The sequence below is a fragment of the Oculina patagonica genome, chromosome 7 (assembly GCF_052425735.1).
Source record: "Oculina patagonica isolate OP01 chromosome 7, crgOcupat, whole genome shotgun sequence".
NCBI classification, from domain to species: Eukaryota; Metazoa; Cnidaria; class Anthozoa; order Scleractinia; family Oculinidae; genus Oculina; species Oculina patagonica.
In genome coordinates this window covers 19,496,623-19,519,958 of record NC_135764.1, presented here as the reverse complement: position 1 = coordinate 19,519,958, position 23,336 = coordinate 19,496,623, and the positions used below count along the sequence as shown (strand labels likewise).

The following is a 23,336-nucleotide window of genomic DNA, read 5'->3' as shown; positions in this document are numbered from 1 at the left end:
TTATTATTATTATTATTATTATTATTATTATTATTATTATTATTGCTAACTGGTTCTGAGAAGGATGGGTATCCCCCACACAGAGGTAAAAAAAAAAATCAGAACTGCCTTCTGCAGCCACAAGTACAATTTCTGTTGAAGTTACTGTATTTTTAGTTATTAGGGTTTTCCGATTTAGCGGAAATGGAACGACTTTTTCCGCCTCTTAAGCTAATTGATGCAAATTAGTGTTTGCTGTCAATTTTCATAATGCAATTTCACTTGTTATCATTGTCTACGAGTTGATTGAATTTAGACTTCTTGCAATAAATAGGGTGTCATGTGGTGGAATTTATTTTGCTTTCAGTAAACAAAACAACCCAGGCAAAACAACTGGACAATATTCTCGCATCACAATCTTTTTCGCAAACATTAATGGACGACTTAGTAAAAACTTTTTTCTTGAAAGCGACATAAGACTGCTTACTGAAACAAAAACAAAAGCGGATAATGTTCTCGCGTCACAATAAATGTACGGATTAGTTAAACCTTAATGCCTATTTTATTCTAGCGGCAGTAGACCACATTCTATGGCGTGCAAAATATGTGAGTATTTTTCGCTATTTTCTGTGGGCGCCGCAAAACGCGAGCGCGACCATGAAGTTCGAAGGGAAAAATCGAAAAATAACCATTTTATTTTTCGCTTCGTGCTTCGAGCCCTCAGCAAAAAATAGCACAAATAAACCGCGTTCCTTCAATTTTAATACAGTTTAACTTAAAACTCTGCGAATGATGTGCTTTCTTCTGTTTGAAAGAAATCCACAGGTACACACTACAAAAGGTAAAAATGGTCTCTGATGTCTAAATATACTAGAAATGGAAGAATAGATTTTTTGAAATCCGATCGAATGTTCTATCCTTACTCGCAGTGATCTCAAAGCACGATTGGCCGATCGCTGTCTCGCGTTGCGTGGATTACGTGTTGGAACAATGAGTGGAAGTCTGGCTGGATAGCCGCCATCGGCCAGCAGGCGGGCGCGTCGAGGTAGATCTCTGTGCCTGTGTCTACCGATGCGAGGTATCCTCTGATAGCAGCTCGCATCGTTAAGGTGCCCAGGAAACCTAGCCAAAAAAAGTAAATCACAAAATTAGCTTGGTAATCCTAACCCTAGGGAAGTTAAGATACATTCACTGCATTGGAATAATGGCCACGTATAATTGCAAACTTGTGTTTGCAGAGGAGCACTCACCCTGCTACCAGCAAAACAATCATGCCGTCTGCATCAACCACCATTTGAGAGGACATAAAATGGCACTTTTTATCTCCACGATAGAAGTCAGCCTGTCTCGGCCCTGAAGGTCTTCTGACTTGGTGAATTGTGCCATCTATTGCGCCAACTGCATGGGGAAAATGGGGTAGAGTGTTTAAGAAGTCTTGCCATTGGTTTAGTCCATGCCAAGATATGTAGTGTCTATAGCGAACATAGAGTATTGGTACAATGTGGTATATTTCCTCTGCCACTGTGCTTTTAGAAATACCAAAAATGAAGGCTAGGACGTGGATCTTTAGATATTGTCTCATCCAAATGAAAACGAGTAGCACTCGGTTTCTTACATCCAGTAGACAACGGCGCCTTCGATTGCTGGTGGGTACTCTTGGCAGATGCCTTGGCGATGTTACATCGACGAAGATATTTTCAACAACAGTTTCCAAAGATTCCGGCGTTTCACCTGTACAGTACCAGAAAATATGAGGATTCCTTTCAAGAACTGCCCAGACATCTCTCCCATGGTTTCTTATGCCCCGAAAATGTGGGAAAAGTCTTCCTATCAATCCATTGTTCCGTTGATTGAAAAGAGCTAACAGGGGCAGCAGTATCAGAAACGTGTTCATAACTGTAGCGAGAAAAAGCAGCGGTGGTGGAATTTCATCATTTTCACTTTCCAAAAGGTTGTTTGCCAATGCAAAGAATGACAGCAAAAAGGAAAGGATCCCAGATAAAAATGCCGGAGGAGGTGGCAGAGTATCCATGTTGCTGAAAAGTAGATATCCTCTGAGAAAAAACTGATAGTTTTCATAGCATAAATAAAGCTTTTTAACAACTTGTTTTCAACGCACAAATTGCTATTTGTCAGAACACTTTTGAAAAGTGTTTTCTTCGCACCTTAACGTTGCACGAGTGACACGCGCACATCAGGTTTTTGTCACACGTTCGCGCTAAATCAGCAAAACATCACATGTCTTCTTCCTCTCCTATTGTTTCGGAACTAAACACCCACGTGCTTCACTCTTTATATATTTATCTTCCTTCAGAAACTGTGGTCAATGTTATCGTGAACAGACAACATTCAAACATGTCTTTTGACGATAATATTTTTATGAGAGCGGCCCTACATGGCGATTTTACAATGCCCTCGACAAGCAGTGTACATCGCACAGAAGAGGAGAGCCTTAGAAAAAAACTACCAAAGCGTAAAACACAAAATCATCGATACACAGCGGTCGAAGATATGTTGATCGTTCAGGCCGTGGAAAAATGTGGCCGCGAGTGGCGCAGCGTGGCGCAGATCATGAAGAAACACGCAGACGTTCTTGGCAATACGGGGGATCTTTATAGGGATATGGATGTTAATGACAAGAAAGCCATTGAACGCATCAGGAAGAGAGCAAATAAGATTTTAAGTGCTACTGTCAGAGAAAGTGTTCCAGGTGATGAAAGTCGGGTCAACCGATTTTGATGAAACTTGCTGCAGAAGTTGGCCTTGATGAGATATTCCAAAAGCCATTTGGGTTTAGTTTTCTGACTTTTACTTTAAAAGTTCTGGGGGTGGTCCCAAATGGAGGCTCCAGATCATCAAAAATCTTGTATTTGAAGGGGTAAGTTTGAACTTGTATAAAACGAAAACCATTTAACTTATTGACTAACTATTTGTATGCTGTTTTTCTACTATAAAGGCTCTTTCATATGATATGTGTTGTTTTGGCATAGAGGGTTCTGGCAGTGTGGAGTCCAGCACTAATATTGACTAAATTTTGATGAAAAAAACACTACTCAAAATTGCCAAATTTTAGATCTTCATAATTTTTAACTGCCTTAGTGTATAAAAAAGATACTTATATCAGGAGTTACCTCAATGTTAGTAGAATGAAAATCAACTGAGAAAAATTTGGGCCATGCAAGTTTTTAGTGTTTCAAAGACCCATTTTGAAGTACACCATCACCTAATTTGCATAATGTCAACACCAATAGTTTAACACTCAAACTCAATATATTTACATTTAAACACTTCAGTTTGCCTCGGTGTGGTATATTTTCCTTGGAAATCTGTACAATGGGTAATTTTGTTGAGTGAACACTACAGTAGACATTTGAATTGCCAAAGAATTAGAAAATTCAGTACTGACAAAACTAATGTAACTGCTACTAAAAAAGTTTAAAATGTATCCAATAAATCTTTTTGTCTAGTATTTATTTACAGCATTCCATTACACTCCGATTCAATTGTGAATTGCTTTTTGAAGCAGTTGAGTAGTTCTATCAGTACCTTTTTGCCAGAAGTGGTCTTCGACTTCTATATAGAGATTTTACGACTGACTTCTCGTCGCACGGCATCTCAAATCTTTATATTTATATTATCGTTATACTTTAAGCTAAAACCATGTCCGTGTTTTCTTACCTGGTAAAACGCGTGTCCTTTTCATGGATTTTGTTACATGTGAAAGACAGAACCGGATTATAAAATATTAAATTGGTTATCAGATTGATATAAATCTCGACAAAAACACATTTCAGTCTGACTTCCATCTTGGACGTGTAAAGAAGAGAACTGGGTCATAAGCGGTTCCCAGTCTTCTCCCCAGAGAAAAACAACTTGTTGGAAATTATTTTATCCAGCCTGAACGATTAGTCACAGAATAGTACAATGGCATTTTGCTCGTTTGGAGGGGAGGAAGATCCCTGCGGTGCTGTAGAATGGGCTGCCCACGACAGCTCTATGGTTCCATTACAACACTGTAAGCATGACATGAGCTCGTGGCTCAAAGAGAAGTACGGAGGTTCCAGCGCTTCCGGGAGTAGAGGACGTCCCACTTCGAAAAGTAGCGGTAAGGTATTAAAATAATCATGCAATTACTGCAATTCGTGGCTAAATAAACAAAGTTTGAGTTGCAAATATGTTTTTACTGCATGTGGTCATGCGTTGACTGTCGAGTGTTACATACAGGCTTTAAATATCAGGTTACAGGAATAATATAAATTCGCATGATAGATTTTCAAATTACGCTGGTTGTGCAACACGAAATGGCCCTCTACAAAGCAAACAAGCACAGAACAAAACAAAACAAACAAACAAACAAAACAGAAACAAAAAAAGACTTGAAAAATAACTTTTTTAGATTAAATCTGCAATATGCAAATCTACTTTGTTTGCATGTTTAATGTAATGTACAGTAAACGAGACAAACATGGTAGCAAGTGTGATGACAGATTGCTTTCAAACACGACAACCATCAATGGACAGAACCATTATAAGAAACATTTATAAACGCATGACATTGCTACACTAAACATTACTTCCAGACTCGCTTTTAACTTTAAACCTCCCAATGAAAATTAAAAGTATGGTTTTCTTCGTTTCGTGACACCGAAGGTCATTTTAGTCACGCGCGTGTTACAGTTGACGGCCCGGCTTCGAAGATTGTTGAATGCATTAAGGAATCCATAAATCCTTAAAAATTAGGATTTGAAAGATCTCAAACTAGTTTAACTTATGTTTGACTTTCGTCATAGATTTAATCATTGTATCTAATGAAAATGTTTTCTAGAATGTCGATTTCAACTTCCTGGTTTCGGTTGCAATTTTGTGATCAAGTAACATAAACAAATGAAACTAAATGCTAAAATCTGAAGGTAACAATAAAAACAAAACAAACTATACAACTAAAACATACAACAAAAATAGAAATAAAATGAAGAATTAAAATTTGGAATAAATGTAAACTGTAAGAAGTAAACATCTACGATGATGACTCGGACAGGTTTTGGCACGTTTAGATACGTTTTGTACGAGGAAGGGGAGCGCTTATTTCGTTAATCAATTTTTGACCTCAAAATTACAGTCTTTATTTCTAGTGAACCCAAACTGTAACATAATAGCAATTATTGTTTTGTGAAACTTTGTGAAATGTTTTGTATAGGAAGGAAAGCCTACAGTAAATGTTCAGCTTTCCTTAATTCCAAATGGATATTTCTATTGGAGAAATGAGAAAACATATGTTGTAAATGTCTCGTATATCGTACCGAGTACCCAACCTGTTTTTTCTTGGGGCACTTATTCGAAGGGTGGGGAGGGGTCGCGCTTATAAAATTTTCTAAGCCTTAGAAAGAGCGCTAATTCGAAGCGGGGCGCTCATTTGAAGCTGGGTGCTAAATTGAGCATTTATGGTATATAATTTAGGGACAAAAATACCTTGAGTCACGCCCAGATGGGTATTCTTTAGGAGTACCACCCCTACGTCAATCTTCCCACTAGCATCCCAGTCCCTTTAATGTAAGAGTCCTCACTTCGGGCGAATGGCTCACATCTAAGGCACTAGACAAGCTCAAGCTACTTTCGGCTTTTCCGTGATGGCTCACGGTGACAGACAATGCCATTGCCAATTTCTTTAGCAGTTTCTCGTGGAGATGTTGTTCTATCTGTAAGAAACTGTCGGCGAAGCAGGAATTTTTACATATTAAATCTCTTTTCGTTTATAGATGGCGAGGCGGTAATTTCTGAATGGGAGCTAATATTGAATCGTGCAGGGATAGCTTGTGATAAAGTCGACTCAACGAGATTTATTATCTGCCCGAAACATCGATTTAAACTTACAACGCTGTATAAAGCAAAGGTAACAAAAATCAAGAAGTGAAACCGTTTGAGCGTTTTTCAAAGTAACTAATGATAGAATTATTTTTTGCTAGGACAAGTGCTGTCATCCTTTGCACGAGGAAAACAAAAAAGCTTCAAAGGTGAAGAAACGCGTGACGGACATATTGAAACGCCCTAGACGAGTTAATAAAACTATGGCAGCTACTATTTACAAAAACACGGGCCGCGTTGTTGCTATTGGCTCAGGTATTCATTAAACTTGCCCTTGATATATAACATCAAGCGTTGTTGATAAATGAGCATCACAGTAATTTTTCATAAGAAACGCCTTTTCATCTCTTTTTGTTTCGCATAGCCAGGGGCGTAGCAGGCCTGATTTTTGTGAGATCACGATCGAAATTGATCGAAAAATAATCATTAAGAAATAGCCATCTAAGAACATATAAATAGTGAATGCCAATATTGTGCAGTTGCTTAAAAACCTAGGCTATTTGAGTTTGCGTCTATAACGAGCTTTTGTCATATTTCAACTTCTAATTGCCGCGATTAGCCTCCAATAACATTTGTCCATGTATCGCGACTTCTCAATCTAAAACGAACATCTGCGTAAATCGTCGGGATTTTTCTGAAATAAAATTTGAAAAAAAAATGCGACTCTATATGACTTGCAGAGATTGTGCTTTTTGCCGTCTGTTTAAGATTGTTTGCTTTATTTTATTTTTGTCTTGATTAACAGACTCTTTCAGGTAAGCACGAGCCTGTGTGCATTCAGGTTGCTACGCCCCCTGTATAGCTATGATATGTACTGAAGAGGTAGTGTCAGAGCATTTTATTAATAACAACCTTTATAGTTGATAATAAAGATGGCAAATTTTAGGCTCGGTAATTAATAATGAAGATGAATTGTTCAACAAAAATTTCCAGTCAATGGCAAAGCTAAACACAAGTCTCTCGTTGCTCAGTGTTTTTTTTAATAAAGTATTAGTCCCGTTGGGGACTCAGATTTTTTCCTTGTTACATACTCGTGCCATTGTTGAAAAGTTCATCTTAATGAAAAATCTATTTGTTTTTCTCTGTGAATTTGTGCTATTCCAAACGCTGCAAGAGAATAAAGAGCAGTGAGCGTAATTAACAAGATGTACCTGATCACCACCTGTAATACAATCGCGAGTTGCCCAGTGTTATACCACTTCAAAAACGTTTCTCCACTTCTTTTTTTTTTCAGAAATAACTTCTGATACTTCTTATGGCCGCGGTATAGGGCTAGAGCATATAGGTGACCTTGCTTCGTTCTAATTTGTAACCAAAACATTTTTTGGTATTTTGCGTTGCAGCTATTTGTAGAAAATGTCGACGACTTGTCACCGATACACCGGCTACTCCAGCCCAACACCTTGGAGACGTAATGCAAACTATAGTCCCAATTACACCAAAATCCATTCCCAGACAGTTACGTCTACATAGACCAGACAGTGCTAATTATCGTGTGTCTTTTGGGTCAGTATTTTCTGCTCCCAGTAGCTCGTCACAAGAAGAACAAAGTAGCATCTTCTTGCCAGAAGGTGAACGAGAAAAAAAGAATTTAGACGCACTAAATGGTGCCATGAGTGTTATATCCGAAGGGAAATTTGTGCCTTTGCCAAGCTACATAGAAGTTCAGTGGGATGAACTTTCAGTTAGAATCAGAACGGATTACACTGAAAAAGCGGAAGAACTTGTATCACCTGTTTTAGATACAATTGCTCCATCTCAAGGAGAAAATTTATGGCAAGCCATTATTCAGTGTCACCAAACACTGAACAGCTGTAACGGTATGCGGCCAGGTGATGTTGGTGTAGAAGCGATTTTGCTTGCATATAAAGAATGTGAAAACAAGTCTACCAAAACGCAAATCTTATCACTCATTAGCGACAAGTTCAGTCAGTCTCAAATACAAGAATTACTACCTGGAATTTCATTACGACAGATAAAGAACGCAAGAAAACATGCCCAGGAGTGTGGCCCTGGGGAACCGGTGGTAAAGGAGCAGATTTTTCGATGCAGGCTGGATATGGAAAAGGTGAAAGATTTTGTTTACTTCATTTCGCGATCTACATTTTTACAAGATGTTGCATTTGGAACAAAAACACTGAAGCTTCAATCTGGAGAATCTATTCCTATTCCAGCTCTTGTACGTACAATGACGGCGACCAAGATTGTGCATCTGTATCAGAAGGAATGCAAGGCCGAGAACAAGATCCCTCTAAAAGAGCGCACCTGTTTTCGGTTAATCGAAGTGTGCAGTGCATCAAAGCAAAAGTCATTACAGGGCCTTGATAACACCTCCACTGCAGTAGCGGAAGCGTTCGAAACGCTCGAGAAACTTGTTACTAATCTCGCTGGGAACGGAGCAGGATTGGCGTGGGGCCATGAGATTGAGCGAGCTCTTACTGCAGGCAGACAATATCTCAAAGGCGAATTCAAGAGTCACTTGGGAGGAGGGGAATGTTGTGCTGACCACTGCACAGTTTTTGCATTATCAGATCCAAAGAAAGCGGAATTTGCCTCTCCTTGTGACCACAGCCATGACATGTCATGCTCAGACTGCCAGAACATAAAGAATGTTCTGAAAGATATACAAAAGAAACTTGAGAGCAAAGAGTTAGAACTTACAGAAGACCAGCAAGAAAGGGCAAAGTGGGAGTTTGAACATGCTGTTAGCGATATTGAGGCCTGGAAATCTCATCTGCTTAGGGCATTCCATCAAGACCAAGCAAGGCAAGATGCATTAAGCCAACTTGACGAGAAAACAATTATTGTCATAAACGACTGGGCGATGAAGCTACTACCCATGAAATTTAGAGAAACCCAATCTCAATGGTTCGCGAAACGTGGTCTGAGTTGGCATTTTTCTGCCGTGATTCACAATTCAGGTCACCCTGACTGCCAAGCTGAAGGCAACGGCGAGCATGTGATTCATACATATGTGGCTGCCTTTGATGATTGCAAGCAAGATTGGTTTTCCGTGGCATGTATAATCGAAGAAGTCCTTGTTACCGTGAAGGAAACACACCCAACTGTGTCAAAAGCTGTGTTACGCAGTGACAATGCGGGCTGCTACCATAGCACCTCTCTTTTGACAACTATTAACTCTTCAAGCAAGCGAACAGGTGTAGAGGTCATACGTTACGATTTTTCGGATCCTCAAGCAGGGAAGGATCTCTGTGACCGCAAAATCGCGCCATGCAAGCAGCGTCTGAGAAATTACGTAGCAGAAAACAATGACGTACAAACGGCAGAGGATGTGAAAAAAGGATTAGAATCTCCACCAGGTATTGCAGGCACTCGTGTGGCAGTTTGCAAAATCGACAAAACTAAAATGTCAAAGGCCGTTGAAAACAACAAGATCACGGGCATTACTAAATATTATGACTTCTCTTATAGTCAAGATGGTATACGAGTCTGGCAGGCATACGGCGTTGGCGAGGGCATGATGATTGAAGACTTTCAAAGTAAACAGGATGTTTCTGGGCTAGAGAGGATAGGCGAGTGGAGCCACGAAGTTACTAGGCCGAAGCAAAAAAAGGGCACAACAAAGTCCAAAGCTTGTACGAGTGATCTCACAAGTACATATTCCTGTTTGGAGCCTTCATACATTTTGACTTTTAGCACTCTTGAAGATGCTGATGAACATATGGATATTGGATGCCACGTCATGCTTCCCGAGAATGAATCTGTTTACGACACCGTACGAAGACAGTGGGCCGCTACAACAACCTCTATCAAGGGAAAAAGTCAGAAGATTGGTGAAAGTCACTATCACTGTGATGCTACAACAGACGAGCATGCTTGCCAGGGATGGGCTCTAAAGAAGCAGAAGCCTCCTGTACGAATTTCAGAGGAAGTAAAGGAGTACCTCACACGTGTCTTTAATGAAGGCACCAGAAGCAAACTAAAAGCAAAGCCAAATGACGTCGCAGAGGATCTGAAGAGAAAGTTCGCGAGATCCGATTGGCTTGAAGTTCAAACTATAAAAGGGTATTTTTCCCGACTGGCAGCGTTACAAAAAGGTCAAGAAGTAAGCGAGGAAGACACTGCCTGTGAAGATGCAGCGATCGAAAGGGAAGAACTTCTTCAGGATTTGATAGAAGAAGCACAAGAACAAATTGATCTTCAACATCCTCTGATGTACGAAAAAATTAATCTTTGTGAACTTTTCGTGGCTAACAAGCTTGACCATGCGTTACGAAAGTTTAAGTTATGTACCCTTAAAGATATGTGTGATTCATTTGGAGTGGACATTGATGGCCCAGCAACTCGTAAAGCTCCATTTATTACCGCAGTGTTTGACCTAGTTAAATTCTGCCAGTGCCAGTGTAAATGAGCGACTTACAGGAAAGTTATAGATACAGAAATCAGTGTTATAACGCCGGGGGTGGGTGTGGCTCAACCTTTTGTTGACCCCTAAAAGATACCAAAAAAATAAGAATAGAATTTTATGTATTTGTATTTTTCTTCGTGTATAACCCTAAACGAGACCATTATGGCTTTAAATATTGGCGTTTTGCCCGGAACACCCTAAACGAGACCAAAAATCCGAAATTTACACCCCTAAGCTAGACAATGGACATCCCCGTCACTTTCATATGCGAGTCCCCCCCCCCGGGGGGTTATAGCTGTACATAAAGCAATAGTTCCTTCCCTTTCGGTCTTAAAATATATGACACAAATACCCTAGAGAATGCACAAAAATGAAGACAAGTTTGCGCAGCCAACGTTCCGTAATTTGATCATAAAAAGGGTTGATAGTGCAAAGAGGGGGAAGACCATTGGTTTTTATACAGGTGAAGAGGCACGGGGCACAAGACGTATGCTCGCATATTGAATAGTCAATAAAGAGAGCGAATAAGGGGGTGGAAGATGCAGGAGGATTTGAACATAGCCTCCTGCCATTAAAATTCACCGAACCCCCACCCTCATACTCAGTTTTCAGGCAGACACTGCCTCTTTCTTAAGCATAGCGAGTTTTAGTATTAACATAATTGTTGCACGCTTTAGGGAACAACTGTTGGTGAAAGTGGCCTCACCGTCTGCAGAAGTTTGTCAAATGTTCACTAACAATAGCCAGACAACATTTTGTAGGTCTTTGATTTTATTTTGGGCAAGGAATCAAAATACCAGGCTGATTAAAATATGAAAATATATATATATATTTACCAAGATGGCAAAGGCATATTTAATTATTTTATTGACGTTTTATTTGACAATATAGATTTTCAAACAGGCCTAGGAAAACAAAGATATCAAATTGCTAGAGGTCGCGTGTACTCGTTTCAGTCAGGCTACTCTCGACCCAGTTCTCCCGCGCCACCACATCCAAAATGGCGGATAAACAACCCTAAATGCCAAGACAACAACAACAACAAAGAACTACTGAGCGAATATAGAAAGCTTATTCGTTATATCAGGCTATTCACATAGATCCATGTAAAGAAATGTAGGAGGAGCCGATTATCAGAAAATACGATTTGTCCATGAACTGATTGTAGTCGTAGGATTTTGAGAAAGATGGAAGTTTGGCTTCCAACCGTTATATTGATACACTTTTTTAGGTAAGTTGGTAAAGTAAGCAAAGCTTTTTTTGGAAGAACGTTATGTATTAGTATTATACACTCTCCAGGAATACTTATTACTGACTTGCTTTATTGTATGCATTTTAACTTTTTAATAGCACAAGTTAGATTGATTTTGTCAGTAAGCTTACTGAATTTTCTAATTCTTAGGCAATTCAAGAGTCAACAGTAGTGTAAACCCAACCATATTACTCATTGTATAAATATCTTAGGAACGTAAGCCTCACCAGGGCAAACTGAAGTGTTTAAATGTAAATATATTGAGTTTGAGTGTTAAACTATTGGTGTTGACATTATGCAAATTAGGTGATGGTGTACTTCAAAATGGGTCTTTGAAGCACTAAAAACTTGCATGGCCCAAATTTTTCTCAGTTGATTTTCATTCTACTAACATTGGGGTAACTCCTGATATAAGTATCTTTTTTATACACTAAGGCAGTTAAAAATTATGAAGATCTAAAATTTGGCAATTTTGAGTAGTGTTTTTTTCATCAAAATTTAGTCAATATTAGTGCTGGACCCCACACTGCCAGAACCCTCTATGCCAAAACAACACATATCATATGAAAGAGCCTTTATAGTAGAAAAACAGCATACAAATAGTTAGTCAATAAGTTAAATGGTTTTCGTTTTATACAAGTTCAAACTTACCCCTTCAAATACAAGAATTTTGATGATCTGGAGCCTCCATTTGGGACCACCCCCAGAACTTTTAAAGTAAAAGTCAGAAAACTAAACCCAAATGGCTTTTGGAATATCTCATCAAGGCCAACCTCTGCAGCAAGTTTCATCAAAATCGGTTGACCCGACTTTCATCACCTGGAACACTTTCTCTGACAGTGGCACTTAAACGGTGAAATGCTAGCACAAAGCAAAAGGTAAGCCCTCTTGTACGGATGAAGAATTCCGGCACTGAAATATTCTGAAACAAAGTATTTAATAGTAACATTTTCTTCTTTCCATTTTTTTTTTTCAAGCTTCAAGCGGAGTAACATAGAGGAAGAGTATTACAGTGAAGATCCTAGCAGTTGCTCAGAAGATGCTGAAGAAAATTCAACACAAAATTATCTACCAGGAAAATCAGTTGATCCTCGATCCGATACAATAAAAGGAGGGCGACCTTTGCGATCGACCAGTGAAAGAACGTTCTGTCCTGTATGTAGGAACGCTCGATTGCTGTGCACTCGATAAACATGCTAGGGCGATTATGGCAATTCCCCAAAATTTATAAGAATACCGTATTTTCTCGATTAAACGCCGGGCCCCGAATAAACGCCAGGTCTCCAAGGTAGAGTGGTAAGTAAGCCTTTAAGGCATTTATTTGAGGTGTAATATTCTTTAGGTATGTTGGCAAGATACATTCATGTCACAAATAATGATTAAAAACCCTTGTTTGATAAACATTTTCCTCAAATAAACTGCACCATTCAAATAAACGCCGGATCCACGGAGCCAAGTTTGAAATAAATGCCGGGGGCGTTTAATTGAGAAAATACGGTACGATTTAAATACTCCAATTGAAGCAACATTCTACTATAATCACCGTCCTGGCAGGAATCTAGCCGAAAGAGCCTGGGGAGGAGGTCTATCCCCCTCCCCTCCCTCCCCGACAAAGGATTATTGTCTTGACAAATGATCACTGAAGCGTAAACAAAAATTAAAAAGTCGAGTTGAAAATTTTCTACGTGAGTTAAAAATGTACAGCGAGCAAGGTCAAGTACAAACGTTGAGTTAGAAAATGGAAAGATAAGTGTACAACACATCTCCAATAATGTGAAATCTGAAAGAAAGGTGTAAAATTTTGAATTGATATATAAAATTCAATTGTTGAAGTTGAAAATTTAAATGATGAAGTTAAAATCCAAACAATGAATTTTGGCGGGGATCGTACGCCATAGTCCCCTGCATGAATGCAAAAAAGAGTAGAGACACCCTGGCCTTGTCAAGTGACAATGAAGACACAAGTGTTACAGTTCCTTCAGCTAGTAAACCAAAGAGGCAAACAAAAACAAAAGCAAACAACCACTTATTGATAAAAGAAGAACTGATGAAAGAGTGTATCAATGCACTAAAGGTAAATGAGCCTCCAATGCTCCACCCATTGCTGAGGAAATCTTTGGCAACTTTGTTGCTGAAAAACTGAAAGCACTAGATAGGAGGCAGAAGATGATTGCAGAAAAGAGGATATCAGACATCCTGTTCGATCTGGAGATGGAGAGTATGGCTCCCACATCCTTTAATTACACATCTCAGTCTACATACCCCACGGTCGGTGCATCAAATGGACAGCCTGGCTACCCTTCCTCAAGTGCTTCAGATGGATACCAACCCTCCCTGGGTACAGCTGGTGGGCAATCTGCACTTACTACCCTTTATCCATGGCATACGACCTAAGTTAATCTAACCTACCGTAAGTTAAAACGCGCTTGTAAGTGATTTGTTTTTAAGATGGGAATATTATCCTGAAAGAGTTTCTTATACAATTTTTTGTCTTTCACCATGCTGATTACACTACAGTTTCTCTCATAGGGTATATATTTCTGATATTGAGGGCTAGTGTACATTTGCTCGCTGCTTTAATAACCGGTATGCAATGCATACTAAGGCGAGGACGTTCCAGTAAAGCAAGTCATTATGCCAAAATTCCAAACAAAGAACTGAGAAGAGACCTTTCGGGCTTCGTTTTTGAAACTGTGACATTACTCTTAAGAATAACTTCTTTCAAATTCAGAAAAATTATCTTGGTATTCAGATGGTTAAAAACAAGTTCTCTGGGGAGCATCATGTGATTTTGAAATGGGCAATTTACACTGACAAAGCCAAAAATGTCTATTGTGTGAAAATGTGAGTCCAAAAGATATCTAAGTAATTGAACGCCGAAATTGATATCGTCGATTTCAGTGTGATTTACAGCAAGGAGCCCTAATGTGTGGCCACTTTTAATTAATTCACATTCTTTCACACAGTCGTTTTCCAATCAGAAGATTGGATAAAATCTGCAAGGAAGAATGTGAATACATAAAAAGTGGTCACCATTTTGGGCTCCTCACTGATAGTCGAAAGATAAACACTGAGTCATTTGCTATAAAGGGGGTAACCTGCGATCAGGCGTTATTTTTCACGCGGTGGAGGGGTCAACGGATTTTCTTCTTCCCTTCGCTGCGAAAAAAAGAAAGCCTGATCGCAGGTTATACCCCGGCGTCAGGTTGACCATGGTACCATGGTTTTTCATTGTCAACCATGGTTGACCATGGTTGCTATGACCGTGGTGTCTGACCATGGTCCACTTTGGCCACTGACCATGGTTCACGGTCAACCATGGTCGGATAATATAATTGTTAATATTAAAAATCCTTGTTTTGATAAGGGTGCCTAAGGTGTTTTATAAATGATTAAAACTCATATTCATAACTTTTAGCTTGTAACTGTTAACTTCTATAAAGCACTGGACGAACAATGCCTACACACCATGGACTACCATGGAAAACCATGTCCTAGAAAGTCCACAAGACAAATCATTTTACCTAACAAAATAAATGTACGATTTCATCAGATACAGGTCCAAGAATTCTCTAATCGGTGGCTTCGACTTGCTAAAAGAATTATTACCTTACTTATAGGAGCGACTTGTTAATTTCTTTTTAAAGACCATGGAATTGAATGTTTGTCCATGGCCAAGGTAATTAAAAATAATAATTATAATGCATTTCAATGTCTTACATTTGGCTGACTGTGAACTATTTTTCTACCAATTCCCTTACATGCAAAATAAATTTTTAGCTTTCTGGAAATTCTAAGGAATTAATGGGTTTTCTAGAATTTTAATAAGCTTATGTGTCAATTATAAACTTGACATATTTTCATATGAATACTGGAGTTCAATTATAGGCCTTGAATTTCTGTCAATTTTTGTTAAATCCAACCTCAAATACTAAAAATTAAAAAAAATGGGCATTACTTAACAACAAAAGCATTGCATACCGAGCTTAGATAAAGAATTTTAAGCCGCCAGAGTCCACTTTCCGTTCACATCAACGTCTCCTGCATCGTGGATGAAGAAAGATTTTCCACCCTTAAAATTGTCGAAAACCTTGGTAAATAAACTGACGACCTGATATGTGTTTTTCATTCTCACCGTTTATTCCTTTATAAACCTTGACAATTTCACCACAATGAGATCGCAAAGAGCAAGATTCAAACAGCTTTCAGCCGTGCCGCCATTATTGTTGAGACCGCAGTTCAACTTTCCAGCGGAATGCTGTTGAGAAACCAATCACATTACGCAAACCATCCCACGTGATGTCATGTTCATCGTTATTTCATTCTCCTTTTGGCGCCGTGGTTTTGAATAGTCTTGTGATCGGTCGTCGCATGTGAGAACGTTTTTTATTCTAAACTGTACAGTCAGTATGTGTTTCGCTTTGTACAGATATTATAAAGAACAGATTGTGCTTTGTTAAATGAAAGGCGAATAGTGTACTTAACTGGTGATTCTTAGAGCTGATCAAAGGCCTTGTTTCTGTGGTGTCATAACACTATGGCAGTTGGGCAGTCGTTTACAACTTGAGAGGTTCGGTGAGTACAAATAACCTTGTATTTCCCTGATAAAACCAGCTGGGCTTTCACAGAACTAGAGGCTTTCATTTAAAGAATCATAACACTTTATTTGCACGAAATGCATTGTAGCCGATGGATATGCTTGGTGAAATTTTATAATTAACTTATAATTTCGTTAAGGAGTAATTTGAATACCGAATTAAAATTTTCCAACTAGCTTATAGCTGCTTACAGGCTTCATCAGGATGTAAATTTTTACACTGTTGTGGATTTTACACTGTAAATTTCCCAAGGCATTAGTGCTATCTGATCTTAAAGGTTTGCAAGCTCTAACAAAGTTTGTGTGCTCTAATAACGAGAATACCAAATCATTATAGCTACTTAAATACAAATTAAGAGTTAATTGGGGCATACATTTGATTTATTTTTACAGGCTAAAGTAGAGCAAGGACAACTTCCAAACTGGACAAACTAGAAAGAACTGAACTTAATCATGCATCTTATCAGAAGACAGCCACCAGCTGTCTTTTTTTTTCTTGTCTGAGTCAGAAACCATAAGCCTCAAGTTTTGAAGTGAAAGAAAGGCATCTGAGTTAAGACATTGTTTCTGAATGCACATAGGTATTTAACCCTTTCACTCCCAAGCCGGCCGCAACCGGCCGCTAAAAAATGTGTCATTATTCCCAAACCGGCCGTAACCGGCCGCTCAAATAGCCTTTGTTTTGAAGACCTCTGACCTCCCCTGTAAGGCTGGAAAAGCTAAACAATAGATTCTCCATTGTTTTAGATATATTGGCCAATCATATTAAAGCTACTGCGCATAATAAACTCATTGCTCAAGGGGGTTATAGAGCGGCCAAAACTTTTCTCTTTCCCGAAATCGACACTGATCAACATGGCGCTCCGTCCCGGAATTAGCGAACAAGAATACAGAGAAATCTTTGGAAATTCCGATGAAGAATTAGATGGAGATGATTCAGACATCGACTTTGAAGGTTTTGAGGTCGATGGGGATGAAGAAAGCGACGATGATAGCGAAGAAACAAGCGATGATGAGGCCGAAGAAGAAACACTATGGACGGCCGAACTCTCAAACTTTGTGGTGAGCGAGTTCTCTGGCGAACCTGGATTGCTTGTGGACTTCGAAGACAATGCTAAAGCGGACGACTATTTCTTAAGAGTGTTTGGAGAGGAAAATGTCGATCGTATAGTGGAAGAAACAAACCGCTATGCCTGCCAGAGTCTTCAAAACAATGCTCGTCGCCTCGCCGCATGGAAGGACATCACCAAACCAGAAATGAAAGCGTTCTTTGGCTTTTGTGTGATTATGGGAATAAATCAACTTCCCAGAGTTGCAGACTACTGGAAGGACGATCCTTTCATTGGAAATGAAGGGATTAAGCGGACTATACCGAGAAACCGCTTTCAAGAAATCTCACAATTTTTACACTTCGCCGACTCGACGCGAACTCCAGCACGTGGCGAAGAAGGCTACGATCGGTTGTTCAAAGTCAGACCGGTTCTAAATGCCGTTTTAGAGAACAGTCAGCGATATTATTCGCCCAACAAACACATTGCCGTAGACGAGGGAATGATTGCCTTTAAAGGAAGACTTTCATTTCGGCAATACATGCCGGCAAAACCGACAAAGTACGGTATAAAAGTGTGGATGGTGGCAGACTCAAAGAATGGCTACGTCGTTAATTTCGATGTTTACCTCGGCAGTGAAGAAGGCGTTCGAAGAATTCATGGACTTGGCTATGATGTAGTCATGAAAATGATCGAGCCGTACATGAATAAAAATCATCATGTTTATTTTGACAATTTTTTTTCAAGCCCAGTGCTTTTGGAACACTTAGAGCTTCAACAAACTTACGCTTGTTCTACTGTTCGATGCAACCGGAAAGGTTTGCCAACTTGTGCCACGAACAAACTAACTAGACCTGGCGAGCTTGTTCAAGCTCAAAAGAAGAACACTGTTTTCACCAAATGGCACGATAAACGAGACGTGGCTTTTCTGGCTACAAATGTTTCTCCGGGAGAGGCTTCACGCACGGTACAACGAAAAGTCGGAGGAAGACAGATTGAAATTGTCAAGCCGCGTGTTTCGGATGTATACACCGCCAACATGGGCGGTGTTGACCGAGCCGATCAGCTTCGATCGTATTATTATGTTGGAAGGCAGTCTAGAAAGTGGTACAGGTATTTGTTTTGGTTTTCTTTTAATTTAGCTGCCTGTAATGCTTATATTTTGGAGTCTGAAAGCCGCGAGAAATGACGTCCGCAAGATACTTTCCGCCTTGAACTAGGCAAGCGGCTCATCGGAAATTTCAACTCGCGAAAACGTCCTGCAAACGCTGCCACTCCACTTGTTCCTGGGGACCCATTAACCCACGCTTCCACCAAAATCGACGGCCGTAAGAAGCAATGCATTAACTGCAAAGCTAAAGGCAAGAAAACTCTTAAGAACTACCCAGTGGAGACCAAGTTCAAGTGTGCGCAGTGCGGAGTTGCTCTCTGTCAAGATCAGTGTTTCAGAGACTACCACGCCGAAATGTGAACTTGCAAGTGACTTGACTTTATAGCATTTTTTAACGATCCAAACAATCCGTAAACACAAACTGAAAGTTTAATTTTACTTGTATATAGTATTGCTTTGCATTTTCAAAGCCTTGTCTCGTGTATATTTCACTCATATTCAGGGCTCAAAATAATTTTTGGATACTGACCGGTCATGTTGACCGGCCAAATCAATTTTTGCTCGGTCATGTCTTGTTTTTGACCGGTCAAAATATTGAGTATTTACTTTGAAGCAATAGCCTATTCTGCCAAAAATTTCGCCTCATAAGCTAAAGCACTCATTGTTAAAGAGTATAAGGCTTAAGCTTAAATGTTTTGATCGCTTAAAGTGTCATTTTGTAAGAAAGAAATCGTTCCAAGGCTTCACTCAAACTTTGAAGATTGGGTGCTTGCGCTATTTGGATTTGAGTCACTGCAAAGTTACGGACTCGTTGTTCATCGAGCTTCCTATATATAAGATGCCCTCTTTTAAAAGTTCTCTTTCTTCAAGACTGCCAAGAGATTAGTGAGAAAGCCTACATCACTTCGCATTTCAAAAATCATAGATCTCTCCAAGTTTTCAACGTCGCCTACAACAGAGAAGCATGTTCTATGCGGTGCCTGATTGAGCTGCTGAAATATACTTACGGTAAAGTACTTTTAATCATAGATATCCGCAGAAGTAGCCTTACAAAAGAAGACTTCGATAGAATTGGTGAGAAACACTTGAATGCCATGGTCAGAATAAAAGATATCGAGAGTTATCGTTTTAATCTGTAGACGCCGGACGCGGAGACCATTTTTTTTTTAATTTTGTACAGTACGAGCAAACGTTTACAGGAACTCTCTTTGACAATTAAGTAGCACCACGTCTTAGGTGTTCAAATAATTTCAGGTTAGTGTTCAACTTGTCAGCACACATGGGGACATGTTCAGTTGCGAAATAGGCACAATTTAAAGAGACATTGCTGACTTAACATTCAAAGCGTTTTATGATTTTATTATTTTCTCGTGATCTTGCTGGTGAAAAACACGCTACGGACTCTTACTTTCTAAAAGTGCATATAGTCTTTTAAATCCACTAACGAGTGCTATTTTTCTCGGCCCGCCTGACAATTGAAACTGTAATTGTAAACGCGTGTTAATAGCAGACGTTGATTGATGCCATGTTCATTGTTGTCTGTTTAGCGTATTTACAGAAGTGGATGTTTCCTGTTTTATTTGAGGAAACCGCTAACAAAATGCAGAGCGTGACCGTCTCATCTGTATTCTACAAATTTGTGACTGCAAGCTGCAATGATATTTCATGATTTCACTGTAAAATTTCAAGCAATACTGCGAATATTTTTTTTTGTGTGTGTTATTTATTTGAAAGCCGTGTACGTGACCGGTCAAAATGACCGTCGAACCAAAATTTTGTCCGGACAAATCGTCATTTTGGCCGGACATTGTCCGTTGACCGGCCGTTACTTTGAGCCCTGATATTGAATATTTCATGGATAAATGCAAGATGCCAAGAAGTGACCCGTGAAGCGTAATGGCGGGAAATTTGAATTTTTCAAAATACAAAACTTCACAACATATTTTATCACTTAAACTTTATTTTTTTCTTTACAATAACCTTGTCATAAAATAAAACCATGTTTCAGCTTCAATTCTGTCCAATTAGTAGATTGTATAAAGGTCCCACAATCTACTGAGCATATATGTTTTGATTTCTACTGTCTAATTGGAATGAGCCTCCTAATTGCCTCTGGGAATAACAGGAAATCAAGCATGAAGGCCCCTGGGAGTGAAAGGGTTAATGAAAGTGTATACAAGAAAGAAGTGTTAGCCCAATAAAACTTTGTTTCATGCTGTTCTTAATGGCTGTTATGTTTTTATGTCTACAAATGTAAACTAATTGGGCTCCTTATATGCATTATATATATTCATCTGTTATAATAATTAGCAACAGAACGTTTGTAAAATGATGCAAGGGATAAACAGAGAACACGGCTGACCATGTTTTTTCATGGTCTGCATGAAAGAATGGACATGGTTGACCATGTTTTTTCATGGTGTACCATGTTATTTCATGTTATGGTGTGTCATTTTGCTACCATGGTTGGCCATGGTCAAACATGGTTTTAGACCATGGTCAAACATGTTTGACCTTGTTCTTTTCACAGTCAATTTGACCATGGTTGACCATGGTCAGCCTTGTGCAATTTAACGTTGATGGTCGACCATGGTCAAACCATGGTCAGACCATTGACGGACCATGGTTTACCATGGTCACCAACCATGAATAACCATGTTCAAAACATGGTTGACCATGGTCTATCCATGGTCCTGATACCGGGGCAAAGGGGGGGGGGAAATGGGTTTGTCAGGTATATAAAATGTTAAAATGCAGTATGTTGTTTCTGGTGGTGTTTTTAGTTGTGCATTCTAAGGTATGGTTAGTTTCTAACCAATGTTACTGTAGTTAATAAAAGGCAAATTATAAGCTGCTTTGATCACAAAATTGGCAATTAATTCGTACAATTCTAATAAGATGTCTTTTATCATAACTTCTGACAATGGAATGCAACATATTTTGTAACTTTACTAGACAGCAAGGAAACTTCGGCATGAATAAAATTAGTCTCTGCGCAAGGGAGACTTTTCACTGTCAAGGGTTGGCAGATCCAGGGTCAAAGAAGAACGAGCTGGTGACAGAACACGTGCAATATTCTGTAATTTCACTTGCACGTCAACTGCTATTCATTCGCATACCTGTGTGAAACTTTCCAATTAACTGACTGTTATAAAAGCAACAATTACTGAAAAAAGAAGCAGGTGTTAACACAGAGCCTTGCTGTAGGTCAATGTTGTGATTTTAAGGTCACGCTGCATGCAAGCCCTACCTGAATGAACGCGTCGCTTGCCAATAGAAGGCCGAAGGCTCTGTAATCTTGCAAGTTTCTCCACAGGTAAAGAAACGAACTCGACGATGAAACGCATTTCCTGTGAATTAGAGTATATTTTTAATAAACAGAATAACCTTTTTATAGTCGCACTTGCTCGGCTGATAATCACTTTATATTGTTATGCTCAACACTTCTCACCTGAGGAATCCCTGGGAATCGCTTGCCGCGCTTTTTGTTCTCCGTCGCGTCTCGCTACACAGCTGTCCCCGGGGCACGAAAATTAATCAGTTGTACTTCTGTTTTGCGCCTTTTCACTGTTAGACTTTCACATCTTTATAAAGAGAAAGCTTGTTCCCGATGGGGAAATGTTTAGCGTTTCCAAAGAGAAGAAGACAAAACACAAACTGCTCCCTCAACGACATGCATGTGTGGAATGCAAAACACAGCTGACAGAACAGCAGCCGCCACGTGATTTAGCACGATACGTCACATGCCAGCTGAGTTATTAACCAATCACATCGCCTGGTGTCGCGCCGAAGGAAATGTACCAAAAAGTCCCGTGGGGCACTCCCATAAAATGGCTATTTAGATTCGGCTGGTTTTCAGTCAAGCAGTTTAGTCTGGGATAGGGTATAGATATCAGAGAGTTTTGGTCTAGAATAGGGTATCATTTGCCTGGAAACTGATCAGTGGTTATAGGAACAGAAACTCGGAAGGGAAAGAGGCATTCCTAAACGTAAATAAAATCATCGCGGCAACGTTGTTGAAAGAATCATGTCCCAGTGACCAAAATCCCATTTTCACAATGAAAAATTGCCCCCAGTTCCCATTTTACCCCTTCAGCTCAGGGTAGGGATTTCCGGTGTCTTGTCTAGTAGAGGGTTGCAAAATCAGCCGAACATGGTCTGGTATGGGGTAAGGGTTTTAGATATTGAACCTGCGAAAAAAAAAAGAACGCCTGACGATCGCAGCGCAGGTTAGGTTTTAGAGTCCGAGGCCGAGCGGCACACCCAAAGTATCCCCCGGGCAAAAAGTCTAACCAGAAACTGAGGTTTTTTGTAAGGGTTAGAGAGGTAACAACAAACGTTCCACAACAGCATTGTCGTCCCTTCTAGGGTTTATATTTTACCTAGAGGAGGAATGCGTTTTTTTGGGCGGGGAGGCTATTTTTTTTTTCAGTAAGGTCTGGGGGTCTTTGAAGAATTTCCCCAAAATTAAGACAAAGTAAGAGGGTGGGAACATTAAAAAATTCCCGTTTGTTCATCACTTGATAAATTCTGTACACAACTTTTCTTTGTAGTCGGGTTCTAGTGTGTATTTCTCTGGTAACTCAAATTAAAGAAAAATATTTTTGTTTTCAATAAATAACAAACTCACAGTGGTATTGCTCTATCACCCAGAACTTTTTTATTCCATGTTGCACTTGTAACTGATTTCTGTTACACTAGCCTGTTTAGTTTTCAGACACGCATTTGGGAAATAAACCTTCTAACACCTTGCCCGCCCAAAACTGCACAGGTGTTACAGAAGTGGTGATGAAAGTAGACTTACGTGGCGAAAGCTGTACAAAGTTGTGATTTACCTATTAGGAGCAAAACATGTTGCACTGCATCTTTTCTTTGCATGTGATGGTCCAAGTTCACAATCACCATCACTCCCACTCTTTCCCAGCATTCCATGTTTCACCCACATGACAGTGTCGTCTCCATCACCTTGGCAACCAAACAACCATGTCTAAATATCATTTATAAGATGAAATCAAAGCATTCTCTGCAGACTGCTGTGGGTAATGCAGTGAATATAAGAAATTTTTGATATACCACGTATGTGAATAGTACTTTTTGTACGCTCTGATTGGCTCTCT

General features: G+C 39.5%; 4 protein-coding genes across 4 annotated transcripts in view; all 4 read left to right on the top strand.

Annotated features, from left to right (window-relative positions):
* The window catches only part of LOC144661116 (toxin CrTX-A-like), a 285,950-nt gene that overhangs the window by 117,704 nt on the left and 144,910 nt on the right, over positions 1-23,336 (top strand). The window lies entirely within an intron of this gene.
* LOC144661103 (uncharacterized) overlaps positions 1-23,336 on the top strand; it is a 249,438-nt gene that overhangs the window by 102,167 nt on the left and 123,935 nt on the right. The window lies entirely within an intron of this gene.
* Positions 5,761-8,262, top strand: LOC144660951 (uncharacterized). The gene is made up of 4 exons (XM_078521671.1): positions 5,761-5,869; positions 5,943-6,096; positions 7,185-8,193; positions 8,244-8,262. The coding sequence occupies exons 2-4, from the start codon at positions 6,045-6,047 to the stop codon at positions 8,260-8,262; spliced, it is 1,080 nt and encodes a 359-aa protein (XP_078377797.1). The 5' UTR covers positions 5,761-5,869; positions 5,943-6,044.
* Positions 8,281-10,213, top strand: LOC144660949 (uncharacterized). Its single transcript, XM_078521670.1, has one exon. It carries the CDS (start codon positions 8,420-8,422, stop codon positions 10,211-10,213), a length of 1,794 nt encoding a protein of 597 aa, XP_078377796.1. The 5' UTR covers positions 8,281-8,419.

Bases quoted from the DNA above. Each gene is read 5' to 3' on its own strand.
- LOC144660951 (XM_078521671.1), top strand. From the start codon at position 6,045: ATGGCAGCTACTATTTACAAAAACACGGGCCGCGTTGTTGCTATTGGC. The intron at 6,097-7,184 runs GTATTCATTAAA...TTTGCGTTGCAG, and splicing joins CGTTGTTGCTATTGGCTCAG to CTATTTGTAGAAAATGTCGA.
- LOC144660949 (XM_078521670.1), top strand. From the start codon at position 8,420: ATGTCATGCTCAGACTGCCAGAACATAAAGAATGTTCTGAAAGATATA.